The sequence below is a fragment of the Passer montanus genome, unplaced genomic scaffold, assembly GCF_014805655.1.
Source record: "Passer montanus isolate IOZ18808 unplaced genomic scaffold, ASM1480565v1 scaffold17, whole genome shotgun sequence".
In the NCBI taxonomy this organism is placed as follows: domain Eukaryota; kingdom Metazoa; phylum Chordata; class Aves; order Passeriformes; family Passeridae; genus Passer; species Passer montanus.
Genome location: NW_024364270.1, coordinates 6,084,650 through 6,110,939, shown reverse-complemented (window position 1 = coordinate 6,110,939; position 26,290 = coordinate 6,084,650). Strand labels below are relative to the sequence as shown.

At 37.6% G+C, this 26,290-nt stretch overlaps 1 protein-coding gene across 2 annotated transcripts in view; it reads left to right on the top strand.

Moving 5' to 3' along the window:
* Positions 1–26,260, top strand: part of PAWR (pro-apoptotic WT1 regulator) — a 73,434-nt gene extending 47,174 nt beyond the window's left edge. For both annotated transcript variants that reach the window (XM_039704213.1, XM_039704212.1), the window contains exons 4-7: positions 9,122–9,156; positions 17,641–17,788; positions 19,083–19,187; positions 23,672–26,260. In XM_039704213.1, coding sequence (XP_039560147.1) covers positions 9,122–9,156; positions 17,641–17,788; positions 19,083–19,187; positions 23,672–23,758 — 375 coding nt within the window. In that variant the 3' untranslated portion in view covers positions 23,759–26,260. The remainder of the gene's footprint in view (positions 1–9,121; positions 9,157–17,640; positions 17,789–19,082; positions 19,188–23,671) is intronic.
* The last annotated feature ends 30 nt before the right edge of the window (positions 26,261–26,290 follow it).

Sequence of the window (26,290 nt, the reverse complement as noted above, 5' to 3'; positions counted from 1 at the left end):
CCTCTGGTACTTTCTAGATTCTTATGAGCAGCATGTGTGAAGCAAAGTGTGTAAGTTATGATTTTTTCTGCTTAAGTTTGGTTGTGGTTCTTCTGCTAAGATTTCATTCTTTGGGGGTTTTGTTTACTTTAATTTTTTCCTGTCTTCAGTTGTTTCTGCTATGTACTTAGTCTGTATGAAAAGATATTTGGTTTATTGTTGCCCTGTTTGTTTCTTTCACTGTGGAGTCCATGTAGCTGTGCTCCAGAATTGCAGCAGCACTAGCTGCTGTTGCACTGGTCTGTAGCCTTTTTTGGAACCTTTATATGGATATAAGGAATAGGAAGCAGTTTCTGACATTCCCAACTAATGTTTTGAGCAGCCTAAAGTGGCCTCATGTAAAGGAATTTCTTCCTCCCCCCCCCCCCCCCCCCCCCATGTTTTTTGTTTTGGACTAGCTTTTTAAGTCAGTTGGGTTAGTGGGTATTCCCTCCCAGGTTTTTTTGGTGTCTTGTTTTTTTGTTTATTTTGTTTTTTTGTTTGGGGGTTTTGTTTGTTTGTGTGTGGGGTTTTATTTATTTGTTTTTCATTATTTTTTCTTTGTTAGGTTTTTTTGGGTGTGGGGGGCTTTTTTTGTTTGTGTTGGTTGGTTGGTTGGTTGTTGGGTTTTTTTTGGTGGGGAAACAAGAAAAGTGATCCTGACAGTATCATGATAAACGGTAGCTGAGGTTTCATTGTCGAGAAGAGTCATTGAGCACATACAAATTTATTGAAAAAGGGTATCTTCCTGATGTATCTGCTTGTTCAAATAGATTGCACAGCCTGACTGACACTAAAAGCTTTTGACAGGTATGGAAATACTCCTGATTCCTGCACTTTCCTGTGCTTCTGCTCTAGAGAGAGAACTTGAATTAATACTGCTTTCATACCAGGAACAAATCTGAAGCCTAGGTAACAGTTATGAATACTTGCTAGCTGTGTACAGAGGGAGGAGGTTCTTTTCTGCAAGAACTAGCATGGACCAAGAGGATCCCTGCTGAAGGTGGAGAGGGGAGACAGCTTGCTTGGTGTGCTGCTGAAAGATGAGCTGAAATGTATACTCTGCACAAATACACACAGCAGTAGTGGTCAGACCTTTTGTAGCATGGATCATACATTTATGTTATCAATAGTTAGAGATACTATAGCAGTAGTTACTCAGATGTGCTGGTGTATTTGGAAGGTTCCAGTTCCCACCACCAGTTCCATGGTGGTGGGAGGATGGCTGGGGCAGGATAGCCTGCTGCTCCATCTCTACATCCTTGCAGTCTAGTGTAATTAATGTGATGGCTCAGGAGGGAGGAGGAGTCTAATTCATAGTTGTTTGGTGGAGACAGTCTGACTATGTTTGCACTGTTAAAAAGTGCAAGACCTGGGTGTGAGCTCAACTGCTGCACTGTTGATAGAGCCTGTGGCTTAATTATTAGCAAAGTTTTCTGGCATGGTTTTGGTTGGTTCATGCTACCTAATGCTCTCTTATGTCATACCTGAGGACTGTTTGAGGAATTATGTACCAGGAACCACTCCTCTTCAATAGTACAAACATCAATCACAGCACCAGTTTTGGCTGCCTGTGTAGTGCTGCAAGGACATCATTACTACTCTTTGCTAGCTCAGAAACAACTGCATACCTTTAATCAACACACTGGGGTATGCAACACAGACCTAGGTTTCCTGCTCTGAAAACACTGCTTTGAGTTGTAGGTCAGCCCTTGTGTGATTTCAAATACTTTTGTCTGAGGGGAGCCTACAGATTCCTATTTCTTAGGGATACCACATTGTCTTTCTGGTAATTTTTCCTGCTCTGCTTTTTCTGTGAGCCACCTGAGATCAAGTCAGGTTTTTTCAGCCTGATCTAATCAACTCTTTCACAGCTTTTGTTCTGAGTGCATAACTGTTTGTCCTAAACTCTTGTTCTGACCCTTCAGTGGTGAATATTGCTTGAGTATAGAAATGGAGAATAATGAATATAAGGAAAGCCCTGTTAATTTGTTTAAATGTATGTTTCTGGTTTCCGTATTTCTGATAGCTGGTTTCTTCTGGAAGATGCTTGACTTACCTGGGAGTTACTTTTGTTACCTGCAGGTATTTCTTAAATTATTTTTTCTCACCTTATGTCCTTAATAGATTTCTTCATAGGTGCAAATTGAGGATACTTACCTTTCTGTTAGGAACCTGATTGATTCCCTAGGTGTTCTTGCAGTGTTTCTTCATAGCCCCCTGGCTCTGTGTAAACAGGCAGATAAGTCATAACTCCCTTGGTTTTGCAGGGATTATATCTATCACTTGAACCCAGGCATTTTAGCTCATCTGTTTGGTTCTTGTTTAAAGATCTGTTATTACATATGAATTAAAGATAGTAGATGACGCTGTAAAAAATAAGGTGCACAAAGTTGTGTTGCATTTCTATGAAAAACATCTCTAGATATTTTCAAAGGAGTTACACAATTGAGAGGAACTGTCAACTCCCTCATGGGCAGAGAGGCCCTGTAGATAGACCATGACAAATTAGAGAATTGGGAAATCACAACTGTATGAAATTTAACAGGGGCAGGTGCCAAACCCTGCCCCTGGAATGGGGCAGTCCTGGTTGTGTGCATAGACTGGAGAGCAGCAGAGACCTGGAGGTTCTGGTCAATAGCAAGTTGAACATGAGCCAGCAGTGCCCTGGCAGCCAGGAGGGCCAGCCCTGCCTGGGGGGCATCAGGCACAGCATCACCAACCAGGCAAGGGAGGAGATTGTCCCCTCTGTCCTGCACTGGGGTGGCCTCACCTTGAGTCCTGTGTGCAATTTTGGGTGCCACTGTGTGTAAAAGACATTTTAAAAAAGCTGTTAGAGAGCATGGAGAGGAGAGGCACAAGGATGACTGGGGGTATGGAGTGGGAGTCGTAGCAGGAGCAGCCGAGGTCACTTGATCTGTTCAGCCTGGAGAAGGGGAGACTGAAGGGAGGCCTCGTTGTGGTCTTCCTCCTCACAAGGGGAGGAGGAGGGGCAGGTACTGGTCTCTTCACTCTTGTGAACAGTGACAGGACCTGAGGAAATGGCATAAAGCTGAGTCAGGAGAGGTTTAGGTTGGATATCAGGAAAAAACTCTTCACCCAGAGGGTGGTTGGGCACTGGAACAGGCTCCCCAGGGCATTGATCACAGCACCAAGCCTGACAGAGTTCAGGAAGTGTTTGGACAGCACTCTCAGTCACACAGTGTGATCCTTGGGATATTCTGTTTAGGACAGGAATCGGACTCGAGGATTCTGATGGGTCCTTTCCAACTCAACTAATTCTTTGATTCTGTGATTCAGGAATGGAAGGTAAATGGTATCTCTTGACTCTTGAGGGAAAATTGATTTGGGGAAATTTTGATGGGAGGAGAAGAAAGGTATTTCATCTGTCTTTTTGCTGTTTTTCACATCTGCAGTCATTCCTGGTTTGTGTTAGGGTCAGATTGCCTTTTGGTTGTTTTAGCATTTAGGTGTTATCCTACTTAGGAGCTCAATGAAACCTTGTCTGTATTGCAGAAGATATGTAACTGCCATTTCAAAAAAAATCTCAATGCAGAGATTTGAGAATGTGAGAAGTAGCTGTAGTTAATCAAGATGTGATTTAAGGTACAGGAGTTAACTTGGTTTGCTGGCTGGAGATAGAATCTACCTTGGTATGTAAAAAGCCAAGAAACCCCTGCAGTAGACCTCCTTCTTCCATGCAGGAAGAATGTGCAAGAAAATTTTAGGAAACCCATATCTGTATTATATATGAAAAGAAAATTGCTTTGATAGCCTAATTTCAGTCAAAATTTAACCTTGCATATTGCAGGAATAGAATTATATAATAATAATTTGCACTAGTGTATAGTTCTATTTCAAAACAGTGTGGATATTCTTCTTGTCAGTATATATACTAGTGAGCCCTAACAGCCTGATTTGATCCAGGGGATTTGCTTTAATTGTTTGCAAAACTTTTAAGTAGTGTTTCAAGGGATTCCAGTGAACCTTTTACATAGTCCAGCTGATTCCAGAGTCTGTACTTGTTTAAAAACAATGTTTGTTAGGGCATTTTAACTAGCAAATTTGTAATAGTAGAGTTGGTTTAACATCTGGAAAACTTTGTCAGACACTTGTAAACACAGACAATTCTATTTATTTAAAACCCAATGACCAGCTTGTTTATATAAAATCTCTATTGGCCAGATGAAATACCAAGATGAGCCAGGAGCAAAGAGGAGAGTTAGCCGAGTTCCTTGCATCCTAGTTTGACAGAGATTTAATTGGCAGTAAATGGTTTCATTAATTGAAATGGTTTCAGCTGCCTTTTCTGTCCTTACATATTCTCTTGTGCAGCAGGTGCATGTCTGTGTGTTACTCTGTGCAGTGAATCAGATGAAGGAGGTCATGTGGAATGAGAGAAATGTTTTCTTTTTCCTTGTTTTTTTTCATGTAGATCACACCCTGTCCTGCATTAATACCATCCACACAATCAGTTTTGTAGACAAAACAAAAAGAGAACATGACCAATTTCTGGAGCTCTGCTGATGTATGTCACTCTGCAGTAGTTTGCAGAGTGTTCATTAATTATTTGGTTTATTAGTGAAGTATATAATGTTAAAAGGTAATGCTAGCTGCCTGAGATCATGTGCAAAAAGTAAAAGTAATTTTAAGGCTGTGTTTGGAATACTGCATTGAAGTGAGTGTTTGATTTCAACCTTGGACAAAGAACTGATGTTGGTAGATGTCTTTGGCAGCAGTATTTTTTCACCAGTATGTAAGAAACCATTAGCATTGTTATGGATTGCTTCTTCACTTGCTGTTTTTCCATTCAGGATTTCCACAAATTATAAAAAGAATTCCAGTTTTAGAGGGAGACATTCAAATGAGCAGATCACTTTGTTGCTCATGACAAATCATTCACTTCTATAGTAAAGATTAGGTATTTTAAATGTGTGTTAAAAATCAAAGTTCAAAAATATTAAGGAATATAAGCCAGCTTCGTAAATTAGTACTTATGTACAAGAATAGTTATCTGCTTTTAGGTTAACTTTGTCGGAACAGGTATGTCCCTCCTTTTCTCCTTCCCTTGATTTTCTGCCAACCTTCAGGTCTCCGAAAGTGGAGGAGACAAAATCTTAAATTACAGATGCTTGCCTCATTTTAAGATCTCTGAGTAGTTTGAAATCTTACGTTATTTTTTGATTTATAGATACGTAATGCTATTTACAGAGTGACTACTTATTTTCATGTTGCCAGAGACTTTTGGACTCGTACAACATAAGTTTCATAAGATGAGAACAGAGGTAAATACATTTTCCTAGTGCTTTCATCATCACTTCAAAGAATGATTGGTTTGCTTTTACATTAAAGATTTCAAAGTAATAAAAATCATAATTTACCAAATCTGCAGTATTAATTTGGTGTTCAGAGGGATTTTTTTTTGTGCATCAGATGTGCATTTTTAACTTTTTGTTCATAGTTAGTTTCATCTACAGCAATAAAAACCACTAATACTTACTGTAGAAACATCTGTTCCAAAGGACTTGTTAATTGAGTCAAGGTTTTTTTGTTTGTTTGTTTTAACAGCTGTCATTTGTAGCAAATGAGAGTATTTGCTATGCACTTTGTCTCTGAGCATTTGTTTGCTTTCCCAGCTTTTTCTGAAGTGCTGACTTTTCCGAATAGTAGTGCCAAACTTTAAAAAGTGTTCAGTTGAATTAAACATACAAGTCTATGTAATTGCTTTACAGCTTTATTTGCATTTAGTATATGAACATGTTTTAGAAAATATGGGGGTATACAGTGCATTCAGTGCATCCTTTTAGTGTCTGCGGTACAAAACAATCATCTCAAGATTTCTTTGTACAAAGGTATGTGTGCTTCACCAGACTGCAGTCTCAGGTGCAATTTCTCTCTTTCTCCTGAATTCTGTCTTTCCCTGCAAACCGAGGCTTATGTTCACCAGGAAGCATTTTCCTGAAAAAAAGAAGCTGTTAAAAAAATAAGAACTGGGGAAGATTAAGGCCCAGCCTTCCTACTTTATTGTATCTGCAGGCAGTTAGGCAAAATTTAGACCCAGTGTAACTCTCTATGCAAGCTGAAAAAGGCAATTCAATGGCTTGCCCATAGCCAGTGGGGCAGCTGGGATGTTTCTGAGACCATCACCACCAGGAGCTGTGTCTGATGTTACTGATGTGGCGTTTCAGTTCTCAGATACAGGGAACATGCTAATGTATTAGATGAAGCAATTCAAATCTCTTCAGGCACCTCGTAGACAATTCACTTTATCAGTCATTGTTGACTGTCTTAAAGCTAAAAATCTTTAGGCCTTGAAGGGATCTTGGAAAGTCTCCGGTCCAAGTCTTGCAGACAAAGCAGGATACATGTAGAAAATTGGTCAGGACTGTAGCCAGTTGGGTTTTTATTATTGGGAGGGATAGAAATATGTCTCCATCATCTTTACCCTATCAGGAATTTGTACACATTGGCAAGATACCTCCTGAGCATCCTATTCTCCTGGCTGAACGTTTCCAGCACTTTCAGCTTCTTGTGTGTCAGATGCTCCAGACCTTTAATCATTTTAAAGGTCTGGAGCTTTGCTGGAGTCTCTCTAGTACATTGTTCTCATACTGAGAAGTCCAGAACTGGACCCAGCATGCCAGCTGTGGTCTCACCAGGGCTGAGCAGAAGAGAATTAGAGAATATGCTTTGTTGGAGGGGACCCATGAGTCCAACTCCTGTCCTTGAACAGGACACTGCAAGAGTCACATCAAGTGCCTGAGAGTATTGTCCAAATGCTTCTTGAGGTCTGTCAGGTTTGGTGCTGTGACTGCTTTCCTGCAGAGCCTGTTCGAGTGCCCAACCACCCTGAGATGTGAAGAACATTTTCGTAATATCCAAACTAAGTTTCTGCTGACACAGCTTCAGGCCATTTTGTTGGGTCCTGTCACTGGTCATGACAGAGAAGAGATCAGTGCCTGACTGTCCTCGTCCCTTCATGAGGAAGTTGTAACTGCAATTTCCCCTCAGTTTTGTCCAGGATGAACAAGCCAAGTGATCTCAGCAACTCTTTGTGTGAGTTCTCCTCTCGTCCCTTCACTGTCTTTGCAGCTCTCCTCAGGATGCCATCCTTCAACCTGCTGGCAGTGCATCCTGAGGAAGCCATGGGCCTTGGCTGCAAAGGCACAGAGATGACCTATGTTCGACTTGATGTCCACCAGGACACCCAGGTTCTATTCTAAAAGCACAGCATCTTTCCACAGCATGTACTCCTGCTTAGGATTTTTCATCCCCAGGCTCAGGGTCAGGACTTCGCATTTTCCTTTTTTTTGGACTTCATGGTGTCTCTTTTTCCAGCCTGTGTTCCTCCAGATGGCAAGACAGCCGCCTGATGTGTTGTTAACCTCTCATCCATGTTGTTTGTAGTGTGCCAACTTGCTGAGGCTGTACTTCGTCTCATAATTCAGGTCACTAAATAAGCCATTAAACAGTAGTGGCCCCTCTATCAGTCCCTGCAAAGTGGCTGGCATCCAGCTGGAATTAATGCTGCTGCTGATAACCCTTTGGACCTGGTAATCACTGCATCTCATGGTCTGCTTATCTGGCCTCTATTTTCATATCCATATGTTGTGTGGGAAGGTGTTGAAAGCTGTGCTAATATCTAGATAAGCATCATCTGCTTTGCCTTCATTCACCAAGTCCTCTCATCATAGAAGGCTCTCAGGTCAGGCATGGTTTCCCCTTCATATATCCATGCTGATTTCACCTTCCTGTCCTTGAGGATTTGTTTCACTTCCTACTCAGGGACTGAGCTAAGGACTGTCCTGTAGTTCCCCGGATGATCCTTGAAGAAAGGAATGACATTTACTTCATTTTAGTCCTCAGAAACCTCCCCCTGCTTCCATGACCTTTCAAAGATAACCTACCCTTAAGTAAAATTTAAAAATAGCATTGGTAACATTTAAAATTGTTTCTCTGCCCTTTTAGAGGTAAAATTAGGTTTCTGTTTCACAGCTTTGAATCACTAATTTTCTGATACTGTCATCAGTGATAAAAATAGTATCAGTGTTAAACCAGCAATTTTGCCAAATTTGTGGGTTTCTTTAAATAGTTCCCATGAACTTGTTTGAATTTGTTCTGCTTATCTTAGGGATAAGGTGTAGCACATATGTCAGAAATGGAAAACGCTTCCTAAAATAAAATGTACTTTCAGATAAAGTTTTTTCTAGAATACAAATATTTTTAAAATTCTGTTTTCTATAGTAAAATAATACTCTTTGTGTCCTAATTTTTAGCTTGTTTATTTACTTACAAAGTCACTAGTATGCTGATTAGTGAAGGCAGTGTAATGTTCTGTAGAATTTTCAGAGTGGATGGAATTTCTCTTGCATGTTGTTTTAAGAGCTCATTTACTTCTTTGCTCACAGGAAGTGTTGTAAGTAGACAGCATTTCATACTTTGCCTGTTTTTTTTCTCGTAAAGGCAATTGTCCTTTAACACCTTAAATATTCTTTTCTGACTTTTTACTTGTTATTTGCTGGGGGTGTTTTGGCTATGACTAAGAAAATATTTGAATCATGTTCTTACAACATCCAAAAAAATATTTATGGACTTACTCTGTCGAATCTGAGTCCTTGTTTACCAGTTGAAACATGTCTTAATTTTTGTTCTTGACAGCTTCAGTTTTTGTTCCCATCTTGAAGGACAGCAGTGGTGCTGAGGAGTTGAAAGAGTTTTGCTCTGCTGCTCTTGGACAAGTTCATGAACAACTGTCAAAGTGCACACGTGTTTCCATGCTAGTTAGTGCGGGAGATGTACTGGTGGCAGGGTGTGAGGTGCTTCAGGTGTTGTGCATGCAGGGGATGGAGTAAGTGCATCCAGTTTTATGATGTAATTAGAGGCAGACACTTAAGGGTTCTGGGGTAATATTCAGAAGCACTAACATGGTGACAGTCATCCTGGTATTGTGTACACCTGACAGCAAAATAATGCAAAACTGACTTGTACAGTGGCATGGGACTGCTTTCACTGCAGACTTAGTTTTCTGTGGATTGATAAGGTATTTTGGCAGTATAGCTACAAGAAAAAATACTAATTGATTTTTCCTTTGTGTTTCTTTTAGGACTCGTCCAGGATGGTTTCAGGCAGGTATAAAAGGTATGAGATCTTTGTACACAACAATTTTGTTTATATTTCTGCCAGAAATAATGCTGATTAAATGGTTCTTTATAGTTGAAGCCATCATACTGTGGATATATATCCTGATATCATGCAAAGGACCTGAATGATGCAGCAAGCTTATCCAAAGCCCTCTATTATGTTACTATTTTAAAATAAATTCCACTAGTGTTTTACTGGCTCTTAATAGGGCAGAATAGTTTCCCAATCAAATGTCGAACTTGACTACACATTGCCTAGGAGCCAGTATTTTCACAGTTTAACTCATGAACCATCGTATTCTGAAGTTGAATAAAGGAAGATAATTTTGTTGCTCTCCACAGTAATAGTGAAAGATGGGTTTGTCATGCTACTGTCTTCAGTTGTAGAGGTGTTTCTCGTATATAGCATGTCCTGTTTGTTACTTGTTTGTCTTTGAGTCAAGTATTACCCTGGTCATTACTCCAGCTTTTTACTCAGAGAAATACTTCAGAAGATCTTGATGCACCTGACCAGTGTACCAGTGTGTGAAATTTTTGTCCATGTGGAATTAGTACCGACACAACTATCACAGCTATTCGGAAATGTTATGGTAATGCAGGCTCTAAAATACATTAAGTGAAGCAAGACAATTGAGTAAGATGTTCTTATTTGGTACATGAATACCTTTCAGGTATCTTTTACTCTGGGTAAAATGCGTAGGTGGTTAATTCATCAGTGTATGTGTGTATATATGTATATATATACACGGCTGTAAAAGAAAGCGCAAAGAGCACTTATCTAGTCTAGGCAAAGAGACAATTATCTAGTCTTCACTGCTGTATTTTCTACCCCTCAAAATTGTTCACCTGTAGAATCATAGAATGTTTTGGGTTTGAAGAGACCTTGAAGATCACCTAGTCCAGTCCCCTGCCGTGGTCAGGGACATTTCCAGTGAACTAGATTGCTTAGAGCCCCATCCAACGTGGCCTTGAGCACTTAGAGGGAGGGAACACCCATAGCTTCTCTGGAGAGCCTGCTCCAGAGTCTCACCTCCCACACTGTAAAAAAGAATAACCTATCCTGTTATGCTTTAGCATTCCTAGCATGGTGTCTTCTATAATTATATTCCCAGGTTCTCATAAACCCAGTTGAGTGATGCTTTTTATAGTGTTTTTTTTTAATCACTTTGTCATTGCAGAATGGGTGGGCTTATTGTCACAAGCTTAATAACGATGTAATTTCATGATTCATTTCTTAATAAGCAAGCACATTTTAGTTCAGTCTTTACTTCCTCTTCAGTCCTGGTGCAGAATTTTATTGCTGTTTGTATCTGCAAATACTTAGTGGTGTGTGTCATACTTTTGTGGCTTTTCATAAACCTTATCTCTGCTTGCATGCTGTATATACTCGCTTGCAAAAACTTGCTTGTGCGTGGGGTGGTAATAAATAGAAGTTTGCACAACCACATTCGTAACTTATTTGAAAATAATCTAATTCTACTGATTAGCATTACAAAAGTAGGAAATATCAAAGCTAGAAAATGCTAAATAAGACTTGGTTATGCAGTCTTCCCTCAGTCAGCTTTAGTTATATGTGGGATGTAGAATCTTTGTCAACTTCCTCTGTTAGGGCTGGCATCACATGCAGGAGTTATCTGACTTGCTGTGAGTTGCTGTTCAATATTTTATGTATGTTGCCACCTATCTTATTTGTTGCACTGTCTTGAACTTCAAGTAAAGTGAAGGATTATTTACCACTGTCAACACAGTGCACAGTGCTCATAAATACTTGGTGGGTTTTATTCTCCTTGAGGTATACAATACCCACTGTGATTGGAGTTAATAGTTAATATCAATTTTCTGCTGTATTTGAAAATTTCTGTCTTCCTGAACTAATTTTTCCTGTGAGGGTATTTAAGGTGCGACTCCCAGTGGTTTTGCTTTCTGGTTTGAGTGCTAATGGAGTCGAACCAGAATTGTTCTGGTCTTCTGGCTTTGTTTCTTCCAAATTCTGCAGTAGGTGAAGGTCTTACAGAAAGCAGCCTCCTCTACAGTAATTCTTATTCAGATCACTCGGATCTCACTGAAGTCCCAAATACAGTAGGAGTCCCTTGAAAAGTCAGTTGGTTAGAGCATGATGCTAATAACACCAAGGCTGTGGATTCAGTCTTTGAGTGGGTCATTCATTTAAGAGTTGGACTCCGTGATCCTTGTGTGTCCCTTGCAACTCAAAATACTCTGTGAATCTGTGAAATGGAAAATGCCATTCTGTGATTGCACCTAGAATTGGAATGTTAATGCCTGAAGGCTGAATTGAGATAATAGGCTGCTTCAAGGCTCAAAATACATTCAGCTTAATTTGCTTTTAACAGTCTTGGGTATACTCCCTTAGGTTTTCAAAGCAAACTGAGGGTGAAGCATTTTTCACATAGGGACAAGCACTTTGAGATCCTATTGGAAACTTACTTGCAACAGCAAGTGGCCAGTACTTTGTGGGAGAGAAATGGTTGGTAGTCTTTATAGATGTGGTAGGAAAAAGGAAACTGTGTTTTCCTGAAAAGTTGGATTCTGTAATAGATTCTCTTTCCCACTGAAAGATTGAGTTATTTGCCAGACATATTCAGGTTGCTTTCTTCCATTTTTACTGCTGCTTTTTCTCTTCTGCCTTCTCCCTCTTCTCCAGTTATTCCTTATCCAACATGACATCTTGTTCATTTCAGCATTTTTCTTCACTTCACTGGTTTCTATTTCCTAGTGCAGTTGGCACCCTTTCATTTCTCTTCCCCGTTTCTCCTACATCCTTATATTTAATCATCGAGGTCCTGGTCTTCTCTTTATTATTTGTCTGATTTTGTGTGTCTGTTTTTTTTCTTGTTGGTTTTTTTTCTTCCTGTTTTTTCTCTGTTACCTGACTTCTAGTCCTGGATTACTGATATTCTGGACTTGCAGTACCTTTCCCTTTACATTTAACTGTTTTCATATTTTATGTTATGATCTTAGAGATTCTTCTACAACTTTGACAATTCTTTGATTCTGCCTCTACACTGAGATACTCATCCTCCTGTATCTGACAAGAGAAAAGAGATTAAAAAGCAGAGAAGATCAGTTATGTGTGTTCTTATAGAATCATTGCTCTCTTGGTGTGTTCCAAGACTCTTAAGAATTTCACAGATTTTACACTATGAATTACACTGGCTACTTTCCCCTATATGGATGAAATGATCTGTGACTAAACATTTATATGACATTGCTGGGAAATCTGTTTCACTGAGTGTCCATTGACTGGAAAACATGTTTACAAATTAACTCTGATGGCTTCTGTGTATTGCTGTGTGCTTAGTGACTTGGACAAACTGAGCCTGTCTCTTTGTGCTGTAAAGTAAACAGAAGTTTGTGATGAAGATCTTAGTCTACAATTGTAGTCTGTCTTTCGAATTTACTTCAGAAATTTTCACATCCCCCCAGAAGTTTGTGGAGAGGTCCCTTTGTAGTTGCATTGTTAAGTGCATAAAATATTTCAAGAGAAAATGATGGTTTTGCAGTGGGCTGGAGTGGTACTGTGAGGTCTGTTAAAAGCATGACCAGAATCTGCAAGGTCATGCTGACATGAAGGCCACAGGACTTGCAGGAGAATATTTGGGAGCTGTGGTCAGTCAGGTGTCCTAACTGTGAGCTTCATGTGTTTTAAATGTGTAGGTATACTAAAGTTGTAATAGCCCATATCAACTTCCCATTCTTCCATTTTTCTCTCAGTTTTTTTAATGTAATGTGGCTCGTCTTGGCCATTTCCAGCTACTGTTATGAAACTGGGTTTGCCATTTTTTGCACTGCTTTGTGTATAGATATATTTTAAGGACCAAACATATTGCCCTTAGTAAGAATGGTTTTCTGATTTAGGTCTGATGGTATCAGCATAGTTGATGTTACCAATGATTTCTCAAACATGAGAAGGACAAAGTGCATTTTCTTTATTGAAATATTTGAGTCTAATCTACATGTAAACATAAATTATGTTTCTTTTGTAAACTAAAAGATTTGTTTGCAAGTAACAGTAAAGCAAGATATTTATGCAGACATAGGAATATTTTTATAAACACAGAAGGTTTGTTCTATCAGCTTACTTTAAAAACTGTCTACTAGTTTTTGTACCAATTTTGTTTCTTTAAAAAGAAATTGTAAAGCAAACCTTGCATATTGGGATTTAAAGATTTTTTTGTGGTTCTTGAATCAGACAGATCAACTGGATCAGTTTACAAAAAGACCTAGATTAAAATCTCTTCATGGTTCAGAAGTGTATTTCCCTTACAAGTTTGTTTACTAGTGGAAATGAATACAGTATGGTATGGTTTTATGGCTTCCAGTCAAAATGTCAGAGAGGATTTTTGCCCCCTCTTTTACTACAGTACAGCACATTAACATGGAACCCTAAAGGTAGAGACTATTTAGCAGTAATTGTAAAAGTCTCCATCACACTTGAGTTTATCGTTCATGTAAGAGTTGAAACATAAATGGGGAAGTAGAGACCATTAAAAAAAAGAAGGTGCTTCAGAGCACTCATTGGGGGGGTTCTGAAGGAAATGCTTGAATACTGCTGAAATTGCCTTCCTCAGTGTTTTTAAAACTTAAACTATAACAGTTTACTTTCCATCATACTAACCTTGATCTCATTAATTTAAAAAAAAAACCACAGCCATGAAATACTATTTCATAATGCTGTGCCCAGACTTGCCTGTGTTTAGGAGTTTGGCAGTGAGGGCTGGCTTTGGAAGCGTGGTCTCATCTAGCTTGTTACCTTAGGACCACTGCTTTGCAGATATGAGCATTTTATTTTAGACAAGGGTCACTTAAGAAGTTTTTCTTGACTTTTGGTAGCCCTTCTTAAGACACTGCTGATGTTATGAGAAAGCATAAACACATGAAGTTTATTTCTGCGAAATGCTGTGATTTTCTAAATTCTGCCTGGAGTTCCTCACTGCCCCTTGGGCCAGTGCTCCTGCAGCTGGGCAAGCTGCTGCCTCAGGGAGCCACTGTGGCTGCTGCAAGTTGATGGCTTCCTTTTGCTTGGCTGCTCGATTGCTGCATTGTACTTTGAGTAGTTTCCCATTTAGCTGAAGGCCAGAGGCAGGAAAAGTGGAGGAGCCTAGGAATGCAGCTGTAGAAAAGGCAAGACTGCCTTTCCTTAGCTCAGCTCTGAGAGCCACAAATTTGGTTTAAGTGGTCTGAAGTAACAGAAAACCAAGGTGCCCTGTTTAGAAATAATTGTTCTTTGCTTCTTCCAGAGAAGCTGTTAGCAACTGACTAGATTGCAGTGACATAAATAACTAGGAATTTCCAAATCAGGTGTAGTTATAAGATTCTGGCATACAAATAAATCTGTTGTAGTTGAAATACAGCTTGGACAGGGTGCTTTTCACTGAGTGAAATGGCAATTTGGACAGTGTTTTAGAAAGACATTGAGAGAATCAAAGAAGCATTGGAAGGAGCAAGAGATATTTCACCTTGCTGTAATGTTTTTAAACTTGTCCCTGTAGAAACTGATTTTTATTGTAAAGAAAATAACTAGGACCATCATTCCTAGTTATTAGGAAATAACTAGGAACATCAAACAAAAATTTCTTTGTTTGTAAGAGGAATCAAACTGATTTTGCTATTTTTTTGTTTTAAGTATAGCCAGAAAAAAAAGCCTTGTAAAATATATTTATATTTGTGCATTGTTACATATAAACATAATGAACATGTATACTTCCATAGACAGTGTCTTTGTTCAGGGTGGTTCATGGATGTTTTCTCTTAGTAAAGAGACGCCAACAGTATCAGTGATACTGTTTTTCTAGTCATCCTTGCGGAAAGGATCCTGGGGGACTTCAGGCACAGCATTGTCAGCCAGGCAAGGGGGGGATTGTCCACTCTGCTCTGCACTGAGTGCTGGGGACAGGTTTGGGTGCCATAATATAAAACAGACATTAAGCTCTTAGAAAGCCTCCAGAAGAGAGCAGCAAGGATGGTGAAGGGGCTGGAGCAGGAGGCCTTTGAGGAATGGCTGAGGTCACTTGGTGTGTTCAGCTGAGGCCTCGTTGCAGTTACAGCTTCCTCGTGAGGGAGAGAGGAGGGTCAGCTACAGATACCTTGACACGTGTGATCCATGGCAGGACTCAAGGGAGGGGCATAAAGCTGAGTCAGGAGAAGTTTAGGTTGGGTATCAAGAAATTTTCCAGCCAGAGGGTGGTTGGGCACTGGAATAGGTTTCTCAGGACAGTGGTCACAGCACCAAGCCTATCTTAAGTTCAAGAAGTATTTGAACAATGTTCTCAGGCACATGTGACAGGGCTAACAGTTGGACTTAAATGATCCTGATGGGTCCCTTCCAATTCAGCATATTCTGATTCTGTGTTTCTTTCTCATTTAACACTTAAGTCTTCAGATGTAATGTCACTCATAAGTTCCATTCTTTGTGAAAGATGTTTCTTTGTTTCACAACTTTGTGAAAGTTGTGTCATGGGTAGTACTTTTTTGCCATTACTGTTTACTAGCCATTGGTTATAACAACCAAAATAATGAACTTTTTATCTGTCATATCCTTTATGTTGGGTTATGGACTGGTACCTCCTTAAATGTTTTTTTAAAATCCTGTTTCCTAGAAGCCTCCATGATAGTGAGAAGGAATGTGTTCAGTAGGGTCTGCTGCCCAGTGAAATAGGTGAGGAAATTAGTGTGAGTGTCAGGAAAAAAAACCCTGAAAATTAAAGCATTTTCTTTGTTAATGAAACCCTTCCTGTCCAGGTATTCTTTCTTCTAATCTTTGTCTGCCAATATCACTCACTGGAGCTGAGTTTAAATACTCCAGTATGGTGGCAAAAGTATTCATTTTTAAATGATGAAAAGTTGACACTTTTTTTTTTGTGTGGTCTCTACTTGAGACATTAACAGCACGAAACTACATGTCTTTTAGGAAACTCAATCTAGAATTTATAGAGTTAAGTTTAAATATTTGTCTTGGTGTTGCAACATGCATATCCGGTCCTAGAAATGTTTTATAAAAAAAATCTTCTGGATGAAGAATAAACAGTGCTAAATATGGTAATAACATTAAGCTACAAAATTCCTTACAATTGTGTCAGTGTGTCTTGGAAACTTCACACATACTGGAGCAAAAGAATATTTATATCCACAAAAAGACATGCCTTTGCCAGATACTCCTGCTTTTGATTTTCACTGTATCCATCTAAATCTGCACGTTGTCAGCAGGGGTTTTCTAGAGTTATGAAATGCAAACTTCTTAAATGAACACATTAATCATATACTCTTCTGTTTCAAATGAAATGTTGTAGGGATGTTCATAGTTCTTTTCATTCTTTTCCTAAGTGGTCTAGAACACCAGTGTATACATACTTCAGCTGTGTGATTTTGCAGAATCGGAGGCTGATTGATGTTGGAAGGGACCTCTGGGGGAAATCTTGTCCAGTCCCCTGCTCAAGCAGGGCCACCTAGAGCTGATTATTGAGGACCATCTCCAGATGCCTTTTGAGTATCTGTTTTTGGTTTTGTCTTGGCAATTTGTCTGTATATTTTAAGTCTAAGAAGTGTAATTCCTTTGGTGAGTTGGAGAGGGAGAGTCTCTTTGCCTGTTCTCAGGGCACTCTATTGTGTTGTTCTTAGTTATTCATTAGAATCTTCATTGAAGGTGAGTAACATTATTGTTAGGAAGAAAATGGCTATGGGAAGGATACTGTTAGTTTTGTGACTGAAAATGCTTGACTTGTCATGAACCAGTACTAATTTAAAAATATTTCATACATATGAGTAGTAATGGAGAACCTGCACGCTTTTTTAAAAAACTAGCTTATGTGCACTTGCAGTGCTTATCTGTTGATTCCGTGACTAATTTTTAATAAAGAGACACATAATCTAGACCAAGTGGTCCCAAGGGACCACTTAAGGAGTGAGCATCAGCCAACAGAGCTCTGATAAACTCCTCTATACCAAAGTTCTGAAGTAAAATATCTGGAGATGGCATAAAATTGGTTTGTTGGGTCACATCATTTTCTCACTTCAGTTTACTTTCCATTCCCTTACAGGCCAAACCCATACTTCCCAAAAAGTTAGTCAATATTCTTATGTTTTGGACCTGTACTTGTTTTTTCATCCCTTATGTTTTCATCTAGTTAAAAAGATGATTGGTTTAAACTCTGTAGTGGCACTTTAGTTCTTGAAATAAAGTCATTTAGCTTGGCTTTTAATGTGCATAGTTAATGAACCTTGAAAAATAGGATAAGTATGTGTTTATAGTGTATTACCCATGTGATGAAAGCTGCAGTATCCAAGTATTTGAATCCCCAAGGCAGTGAATTTAGTGAGTTCTCAGCCACACAAGAGCTGTGAAACATGTTCTCTGCAGTTTATTAGACTGACCTACTGACTGCTTTGGAAAGCTGTTCTGTGACTGCTCTCATTTCCATTTTGTTCAATGTGTAAATAGGTGTCTGCTTTGCTCTGCCTTTCACAGTACAGCTAATGCACCAGAAGATGATACTCCAAGTAGGTATTCCCGAACAGAGAGGATGGCTTTCGGCAGATACAGCAGAGATGCAAATTCTTCTGGCAGTTCTCTACCAAGTAACTCTTTGGAAAAAAGGATTGAGGAACTTGAAAGGGTAAGTACCAACTAACCTTTCTGTGGCATGCATCTGAAATAAAGTACTTTGGAAACTCCGTGGGGAAATTTGCAGGTAAAATACATAGAAATGATGTAAAATGCTTGAAGTACAGATAGTTATGTCTATGAAAACATATGAAGAGTCAGACTGACTGAGAAAAATGTGAACTTTCAAATCACAGGTGTTTAGTTTTCATTTGGTATGTAAGTGAGAAATAGTTAAGGCAAAGATAATACACTTAGAAAGCCAGCAGTGCTCTGTGTGCTTCTCCTATGTACCTCGTGACACACCAAACACAGAGAAAATATCCTGGGGGAAGAAGGAGCTCACTGGCTGTTCACAAGGTTACAAGCTGGTTTCTGATCTACTTGTTGGTTTGGTTTTTTTAGTATACCGAATATTGAAAATTTAATTGCTATCCAGTTGTTTGTTAGAGCTGTAAACATTTAAAATACATCTTTCAGATGGTTTGTATTGTTTCACACTGACTTGATAAAAATAGTTTTGGGAAAATGTAATAATGTTAAAGCTGAGCTTTTCACCTAAGCCAGTATTTTGATAAATAATTTCATCTGTGTAATCTATTACTGGCTTCTCTGTCTCCTCTGAAGTGGATTTTTTGTGGGTAACTTAACAGTCGTGTGAATTGTATGGGTGAAAGTTACTAAGTTAACACAATTCGAATAGGTCTTTTCTTGGAAAGGGGGAAAATGACATGTATGTTGATGAAATTGCTATTTTTGATTTAAGACTTCAGGAGTCTTTGTTCGAGTAAAGTACACCATAATCCTCCCTTCTAAATCATCTTCTTTCTGAAATACTTTAATTTCCAGTAAAAGAAATAGAAGAAGATTTAAAGACCTTCTTTCCTAATGAACATGTTCATTCTTTCTCACATACAGGCCCACACTTCTTGTTAATGGTATTATAAAAAACCAACAACAGAAAATTCAGCCAACAGTAATTTGGGAGCTGATGCTTTACATTTACTACTACTATTTGGGCCCCTGTCCAATTCTGTGTTCAAGCTTAAGTTAAATATAAATTAAAACATTATCATTTTAATCAGATACCAAACAGATTTGCTGTTGTAAAATATTCTTAGGTGTAATTCTTTAGCTCCTTGAAATGTAAAAGGACTTGAAGATGTGGGTTTGACGTGCTGTAGGAAAGGAATTATAGATAAGTGTGTGTGTGTGTGTTCTTTCTTTGTTTTAGACAATGTTAACTTAAAACTGTCTCTTAAAAAAAGAATTTCCATTTCCAACTTCATTCTGTATTCTGGTTATAGGAACTTGCAAAAGAAAGACAGGAAAATGCAAGATTAATGAAGATGGCACAGGACAAAGAGGAACTAATTGGAAAGCTGAAAGAAGAAATTGATTTATTAAACAGAGTAAGCAAATACTTTCTTACATGGCTCTATAAAGAGGAAATAAAAGTGTCTGAATTCTCTGTTGTATTCTCCAGGCATCGCATCCATTGGGCAAGGTCAGAAAATAATTAATTGAGGGTTTTTTTGTACTTGTGTAGCTTTTCAAGAGGTATGTCAGTTAAGCTGTATTTTCTTTCTAAGGTGACTTGTATTTGTCGTGAGTAACTTCCCTAAGGCTGTTCAAGTCCTTGTTGTTCTAAGTGTTTATAAAGCAAGATTATAAAACAAAAAACTTTTTATATTTTGACAGCTATTCTCATACTGTTTATTGTTGATCCCAAGTAAAGGCAGAATAAGACAGAGGGCAGGAGGCATGAGGTAACGTCACCAGACAAGGTGTGAAGGCAGGAGAAGAGGGGTAGAAGAGAGAGGCATGCTTGGAAATGGGACAGGATGAGAAGTTTTAAAGTTGATTAAAAAAAAAGTTGCACCAGTTTTAAGGGCAAACAGGAATTCTTGTGTAGGGTGGATTATTGACCTCATCCTGCACTTCTTGGCTGAGATGTGGAGTCCTGATGCACTAGAGATACAGGGCTCTGGTGAATCCATCAGTGAAGGGAGGCAATAACTGCATGAAGAGAGTCACAACTACATTTTGCAGCTCTTCATTAATAGCAGAGGAGGACAGTGTTCAGAAGTTTGCAAACTAACCTAGAAAATTAGGAGATTATTCTGAAACACATATTTTGGCTTTTATATGGAGAAAGTTGGAAGTTAATCTGTAGGATAAATGAGGTGGTGTCTGTTTTAGAGAGATTTCTGTTTTAACTGAGGCATTGCTCTTCATGCAGTTCTTTCATTCTACAAAGAATCTGTCACATCTAAGCTTATTGGCCTTATTACAGTTGAGGCAGGTGTTCATTCCTTCTGCATAATGGATGGCAAAGCTATTTAATACTGTTGATTTCCTGACTCAAGGTTGGAAAGAGCAAATTGAAAGAACCTAAATGACTGAAATCTTGGGGTTAGGACCACAGCTTTTTGAGAGGTTTGATGTTCCAGAAGCAATGTTATTTTTTTTGGCTGTACTTGAAGTATGATGTCCTAAATGAAATCCATCAAGTGTCTTAACTAGAAACTGTCTTTGAACATCCATAGTAAAGTTAGGCACTGTCTGTGCATTGCCTGTGTTATGTACTGTGTTAAGGGCAATTTCTGCAATCAACAAGTTTGGACATTATAATACAAGTTTTATGTTAAGCAAACATAAACATAAACTGAATAAAGTAGTTGCAAAACCAACTTCTTTATATATTGACTAAAAATTTACCTTTCCATGAGATCTACAAAGCTACCTTACTGGTGCTCCCTAGGTAGATGCTTTTAAACACAGAAGAGAAGGGATTTTTTTGGTCCACCAGGTCAGCATTTTTATACCTTTAATATTGTCTGTTTGCTCAGTAGAGTGCAAGTTATTTATGTCTGTGTCTCTTGGGCTTTTCTTAATGATGAAAGAGCTGACTTTTGATTTTATGACCAGCATAGTTATTTGTCTTCTTGAACTCATGTCTCAAGTGATGCTTCCATTAACACAAATACAATTTTACTTTCCTGTTCATTAACTCTTGAATTTGATTGCTTTTATATTGGCTATCCATGTGGATTGAGAAATAGAAAAGGTTTGAAAAATTAAGAAAAGCTGCAGAAATATCACATCATTCTTATGATAGAAGGTTATGGAAATTAATATGTCAGTTATATTTGCCTCAGTTTTATTATCATAACTGAGAACATGAGAGCCAGCACTTAAACATCCATCTGATGGATTGTCCTAGCACCAGTATTGGATGCTTTTCATGGAAGAACTGCTGTGATCTTCAGCCTTCTGTTCAGATAAAAGGATGTCCTTAGGACTGAACTTTATTTAGTGAGTCTATGCAGAGGTCATCTTAAAAGATTTTGCTGGTAGGCAGCCTAAATAGAGGTCTCTAAATTTGACCATCTACACAAAAGCTGGTTTTCCTCCAGCTTTTCCGTTCATCAAAATATACAGTTATTGGATGTTGACATGCACAGGTATGGGTAGAATACCACATCCAGATACCCTAGATAACTTCTTAAAAGGCCATTTTATTGTGTATCTTTCTGACTTCTCAGTCTGTATTTAGTGAAATGCTCTTTCTAGAAGTTATAGTCAGTTCATAACCACAGATGCATCTCTGATTGGCAAAGACCTTGTGTTGCATTTGAAAAACTTTTTCCAAGAATCATGAGAACGTCTTGGTAGAATTTTTCTCATTTGAAGTGAGTGTATTTATTTAATAGGACCTTAAAATTTTACTGAGCTTAGTCAGTACATCACAGAGATACTTAAAGGATATGAGCTGCAGTTATACTGAGGAATAAAAAAGACTTTCTCCTATAAACAGCATTCTCTCATTCCAGTACATTAGACATTAAAAGTATGTCTGCATGTTCTTTGTAAGAAAGGGGCAATTGCTTCATAAAAACCTTAAATGTCTGAAAGGCATCTCAAAATATTTGAATACTTTGTAGGCAAAGTTCAGCTGTCAATTAGTTTGCGCTTTGTCATCTGTGACCTTACTAAGATGTCAGTGTAGTTAAAAGTGTGTTTGGAGAGAGTCTGTCAGTGAGGATTTACAGTCCAATTAATGTCAATTGTGTAGTTATCAGTTCTTTTGGTATGTGAAGTTCAAGCTTTCCTGCTAGTGCATCTTTTTTTGCTAATAAGCTTGAATTAGTGTTGTAATTTTGAATAAGAAACTTTAAATTTCAAGAGTGGCAGAATCCCCTCCATCTCTCAACCCATTATTTCTGTGGATACTTGAAGTGCAGCAGTTATTTTTCCTGGCTTATATTCAAGAAACTTTTACATGTAGCAATTTCTGGAATGTTTTTTTTACAGCATAAATATTTCAAAAACTTGTAATATTTTATTTTGAGTCAATTATACTAGGATTTTAAACAGGAGGTTTTTAGGTAAGCTTTAATTGAGGTATCTGATGGCTAAGATCAACAAGTTTGAACATTATAATACAAGTTTTATGTTTACCAAACTAAAAAGATATCATTTGATTGAAAATGTGTTGTCCCTTCCATCTGACTAGTTATCTAAATTGCACAAAGTAGATTATAAAGTGTATTTGTTTATACTGAATTGTATTTATAGCATCTATCCACCAAAACTTACCCTGTTTAGGTGTTTAAGTCACTTCTATCCATTATGTTGGAGTGGTCAAATGTTTCTCCTGGAATTGATTAATACTGTGATGCAGCTTTACTTCTGTGAGGCAAAGAGGAATTTCTGCTAGTGATTTCTTGATTCCACTCTAGAAAACAATAAAGGGATGGATTGCAGAGGTATTGAGGTGTGGATTTTAGCTTGGCAAACTGAAGAGATTTTAAAAAATCATTATACCAGTTGAACAGATAATATCGATTGCACTTCTGGAATGACCTCACTGAGAAAGAAATAAGAACCTGGGCTTTGTATGTCAAACTCTGCCTAACAACTTAAAGGGCCAAGAGAGAGAAAACCTTCTTTTTACTACTTAAGGAAAGAGGACAGTTTGGCAGACTTGAATCAAAAAACACATAGGATCTCCAGTGAGAGTTCTGGTTCGTTTTCCTTTGCCCACCTTTCATTTTTCTCCTTAAAATTCCTTCCTTGACATTATTCTTTTTTATCTTCATTCTTTTCTAATTCACATTCTGTTTCTTGCATGTGGTTTCTGCACATGGCAATTACATTTATTGAAGTAATGTTTGTATTAAGCAGTCATTATTACTGATTCTCACTTTAAAGGCTTGAAAAAACTTGTTAGGAGTGAAGAAGTGAAATGGGAACTGGACAAAAATGTTAATTAGTGGAAAAGACACAAACATTTGTGTGTGTCAAACACATTTTCAAACACTGTGAAAGCCATCTATTTTGAGCCCCCGTTACTGCTGTGTGCGTGCTGCCTGTTCTTCCATTAGCACTTCAGACAGAAGGTATGAAGTCAATTTTTTTTTCCACAGAAAAAAAAGTGGACTGGCATGTCTTTTTCTGAAAATTTTGATATTTAATACACAAAACGGGTCTTTTTGCAATAATAATCAGTGATGTGTATACATGAGAGCCATAGTTGACGACAAGCAATCAGGGAAGCAGAATCAGGAGCTGTATAATACACTCTGTATTGCCAGAAAAATAATCACCCCCATTCTATTTTGGTTTCTTTATGCATTAATTCCTGCTGTAGCTTTGGTTTGAATATGTTTTTATTTAAGGTGCTTAGGAATATAACATTAATGTTTTGTAATTACAGTAACATTTTGGAACAGGCTGGTTTAACAGCTCTACAGGTACCTACTGTGACACTAATTTTTCTCTATCCCAGCTTCCTCATTTCAGAGCTAAGATACTAAATTTCTGCTGCTACTAATTGAGAGTTTGTATTTCCATCCTGAGAAGTGTTTATTTTTCTTTTTTTCTTGTACAGGATCTAGATGATATAGAAGATGAAAATGAACAATTGAAGCAAGAAAACAAAACCCTCCTAAAAGTTGTTGGACAGCTGACAAGGTAGAAGATTTCAGACGTCAATGAGGAAAGATTTGATAAACTACTGATTGAACACTAAGGTCAATAGAGTAATATTTCCTGTGTTGCAGTATCTTATAATAACTGTCTTTGTATTTATTGTTAGGAAACCAGATGAATGTTTATTTTCATAGTGCTTTCTCCTTTGTTCAATGAAATGGCATAAATTTTGGGGTGTATTTTTAGCTTTCTTTTCACATAAGCATGATTAAAATTTTCAACGTATTTCAAAATTTTAAGTTCAAAAATATTTGGATTTTGTATCTTCAGATTACAGCTGCATAAATCACAGTAATCTAAAATTCATAGCATCAAGATCATTTTCAGTCCATGTGGGTGTATATTTTTGAAATGAATGGAAGCAATACATATGAGCTTTGTTTACACAGATTCAAAATATGTATTTTGGGAAATGCTTCCTTTTTTGTTCAAATAGCTGTAAAGTGGATGCCTTATTACTGATGTATAACATTTTGCAGATTGATGATTTGCTCTCGAACTCTTGTATGTTGAGGTTTTTTACTGTGTCTGAAAGATTGACAATAGTAGAGAGTAGCAATTATTTTTTCTGTGTTTAACAGTATTCTGTCAAAAGGGGAAGGTTTTACTAAAAAACTACAAAGCAAACAAATGCAAAACACCACAAAGCCAAATAAATCACCTCTCGTATCAGCATGAATAAGTTCTTAGAATCACGTTGATGTTGTGCACTCTAGTTTATTTTATGGCTTTTGCTTTAGCAATGAAATGCAAGTTTGCAATCAGACAGTTAGTTTGCTGTGTTGAAAATTCAAACAAAGCCTGGAGCTTTCATTTTAGCAGACACTTCTTGTCATCCTAAAATTTGTAGTGATCATAACCCATACAAGTGTATGGATTTTTTTTTTTTTAAGCTGAGTGAAATTCTTTTATGTGACGAAGTAGAGGGGCATACTAGTGATTTGTGCCTTTTTGAAACATCAAATGGTATGCAAACCCCATTTTTATCCTTGATTTTAAACTAACAAGTTGTTTAAAAAGTGCCTGTTAGATCCAGTTATAACTGTGTGTGGATTCTTCTGTAACATGATAGCTGACAAAATTTTCCTTAGACTTTAATCGTAGACCTTGGTTAACATTTAGACTAAAAATTATTTGTACTTTATTTCATCTTCATGCAGCACATTTTTCATTCCTGGTCAGATTAAAGGTACATACCCTTTGAGGAAAGACACTAAAAATTAAAACATTTCAAAGAGTCCAGTATTTTTATGGACAATTTTGGTGTCAAAGTTACATACATACAGTTCTTTTTCACCTTAAAACTTAAAACCAACTTTAATATAACAATATAACAGTATTGTTATATTAATAAATATATGTGAAATATAGATGACAACTGTCTTTTCAGATTTGCCAATTGTTTTCATAGTGTGCATTTAATGACAGTGTTTCTTAAATTTAAAATTCCAGCTATTATTGTTACATTTTGGATTGTTTTGGATATAGGATAGATTATTTTGCATTTGTGCGTTCTGATGAGCAAAAACTTTTCAAAGCTTTAAAGTGTTTTTCAAGACACTTCCAGACCAGGATGCCTCTGTGTTTTCCTTCACAGTGGATGAGATTCCATGGAACACCGTTTAAAACCTTTTCTCAGGGGGTTAAATGGTACAGGGGGTTTGCATAAGCCCTTTGAATTACAATGTACACCAAGGAGTATTGCTTGTAATATTATTGAAACAGTAAGAGGTCCCTTAATTTTTAAGTTCCATGAAATTGAACATTTAAAGACATAATGAAGTCAGTTGAGATGTCAGTTGCCTTTTGAATAAATATGAAACTTTCTCTGGAAGAACATGTGATTTCCTCCTCTGTGTACTAGGTAGGGAATACACGTACCCGTGCGTGCGTGGGGTGTCAAACGTATTGGAGCATTGTTAAGAGCATCATATTAAACATACTGCAATACACACAGATAACAATATGAAGTAGCAAATGAGATGTTTCATCAAGTGTGTTTCATGTACATCTTAAACCAAAGAAAAACAGCAACAAAGAGCATAAACAAGAGTTACTTGTCTTCATATTACCTCTTCTTGGCGGTGGTAATGCCGGAATTAGTTTTTTTTAAACTTGTACATAAAACTGACAGAAGTATTTGGCAGAATTTCTGGATTTCTAATGTAACTGTTCTTGTTCAGGGCTAGTTGTGATTTTTCAGCTCTGGAAAACTTGTGGTAGTTGAGTTTTCCTCTGAAAACAGTCTCATAATCATAATGCAGAGTGATTTTTAGAAAATACCCATTTTTTGTGTTAAAAAATTGAAACATCGTTAACCTATGAGTAACTGAATATCCATTTTCGTTTTGAACATTGCCTAGTTGTGGTGATACTTGTTATCAGATTATAAAAATGATTTTGAGGTTCTTCTACTGCAGGTGAAAGATACATGTTTTATAATAAAGATTGTTTGCCTTTGTTCAAATAAAACAAAATTCTTTTTAAACCAGGCTGAGTACTTACTGTCTTTAAAGGA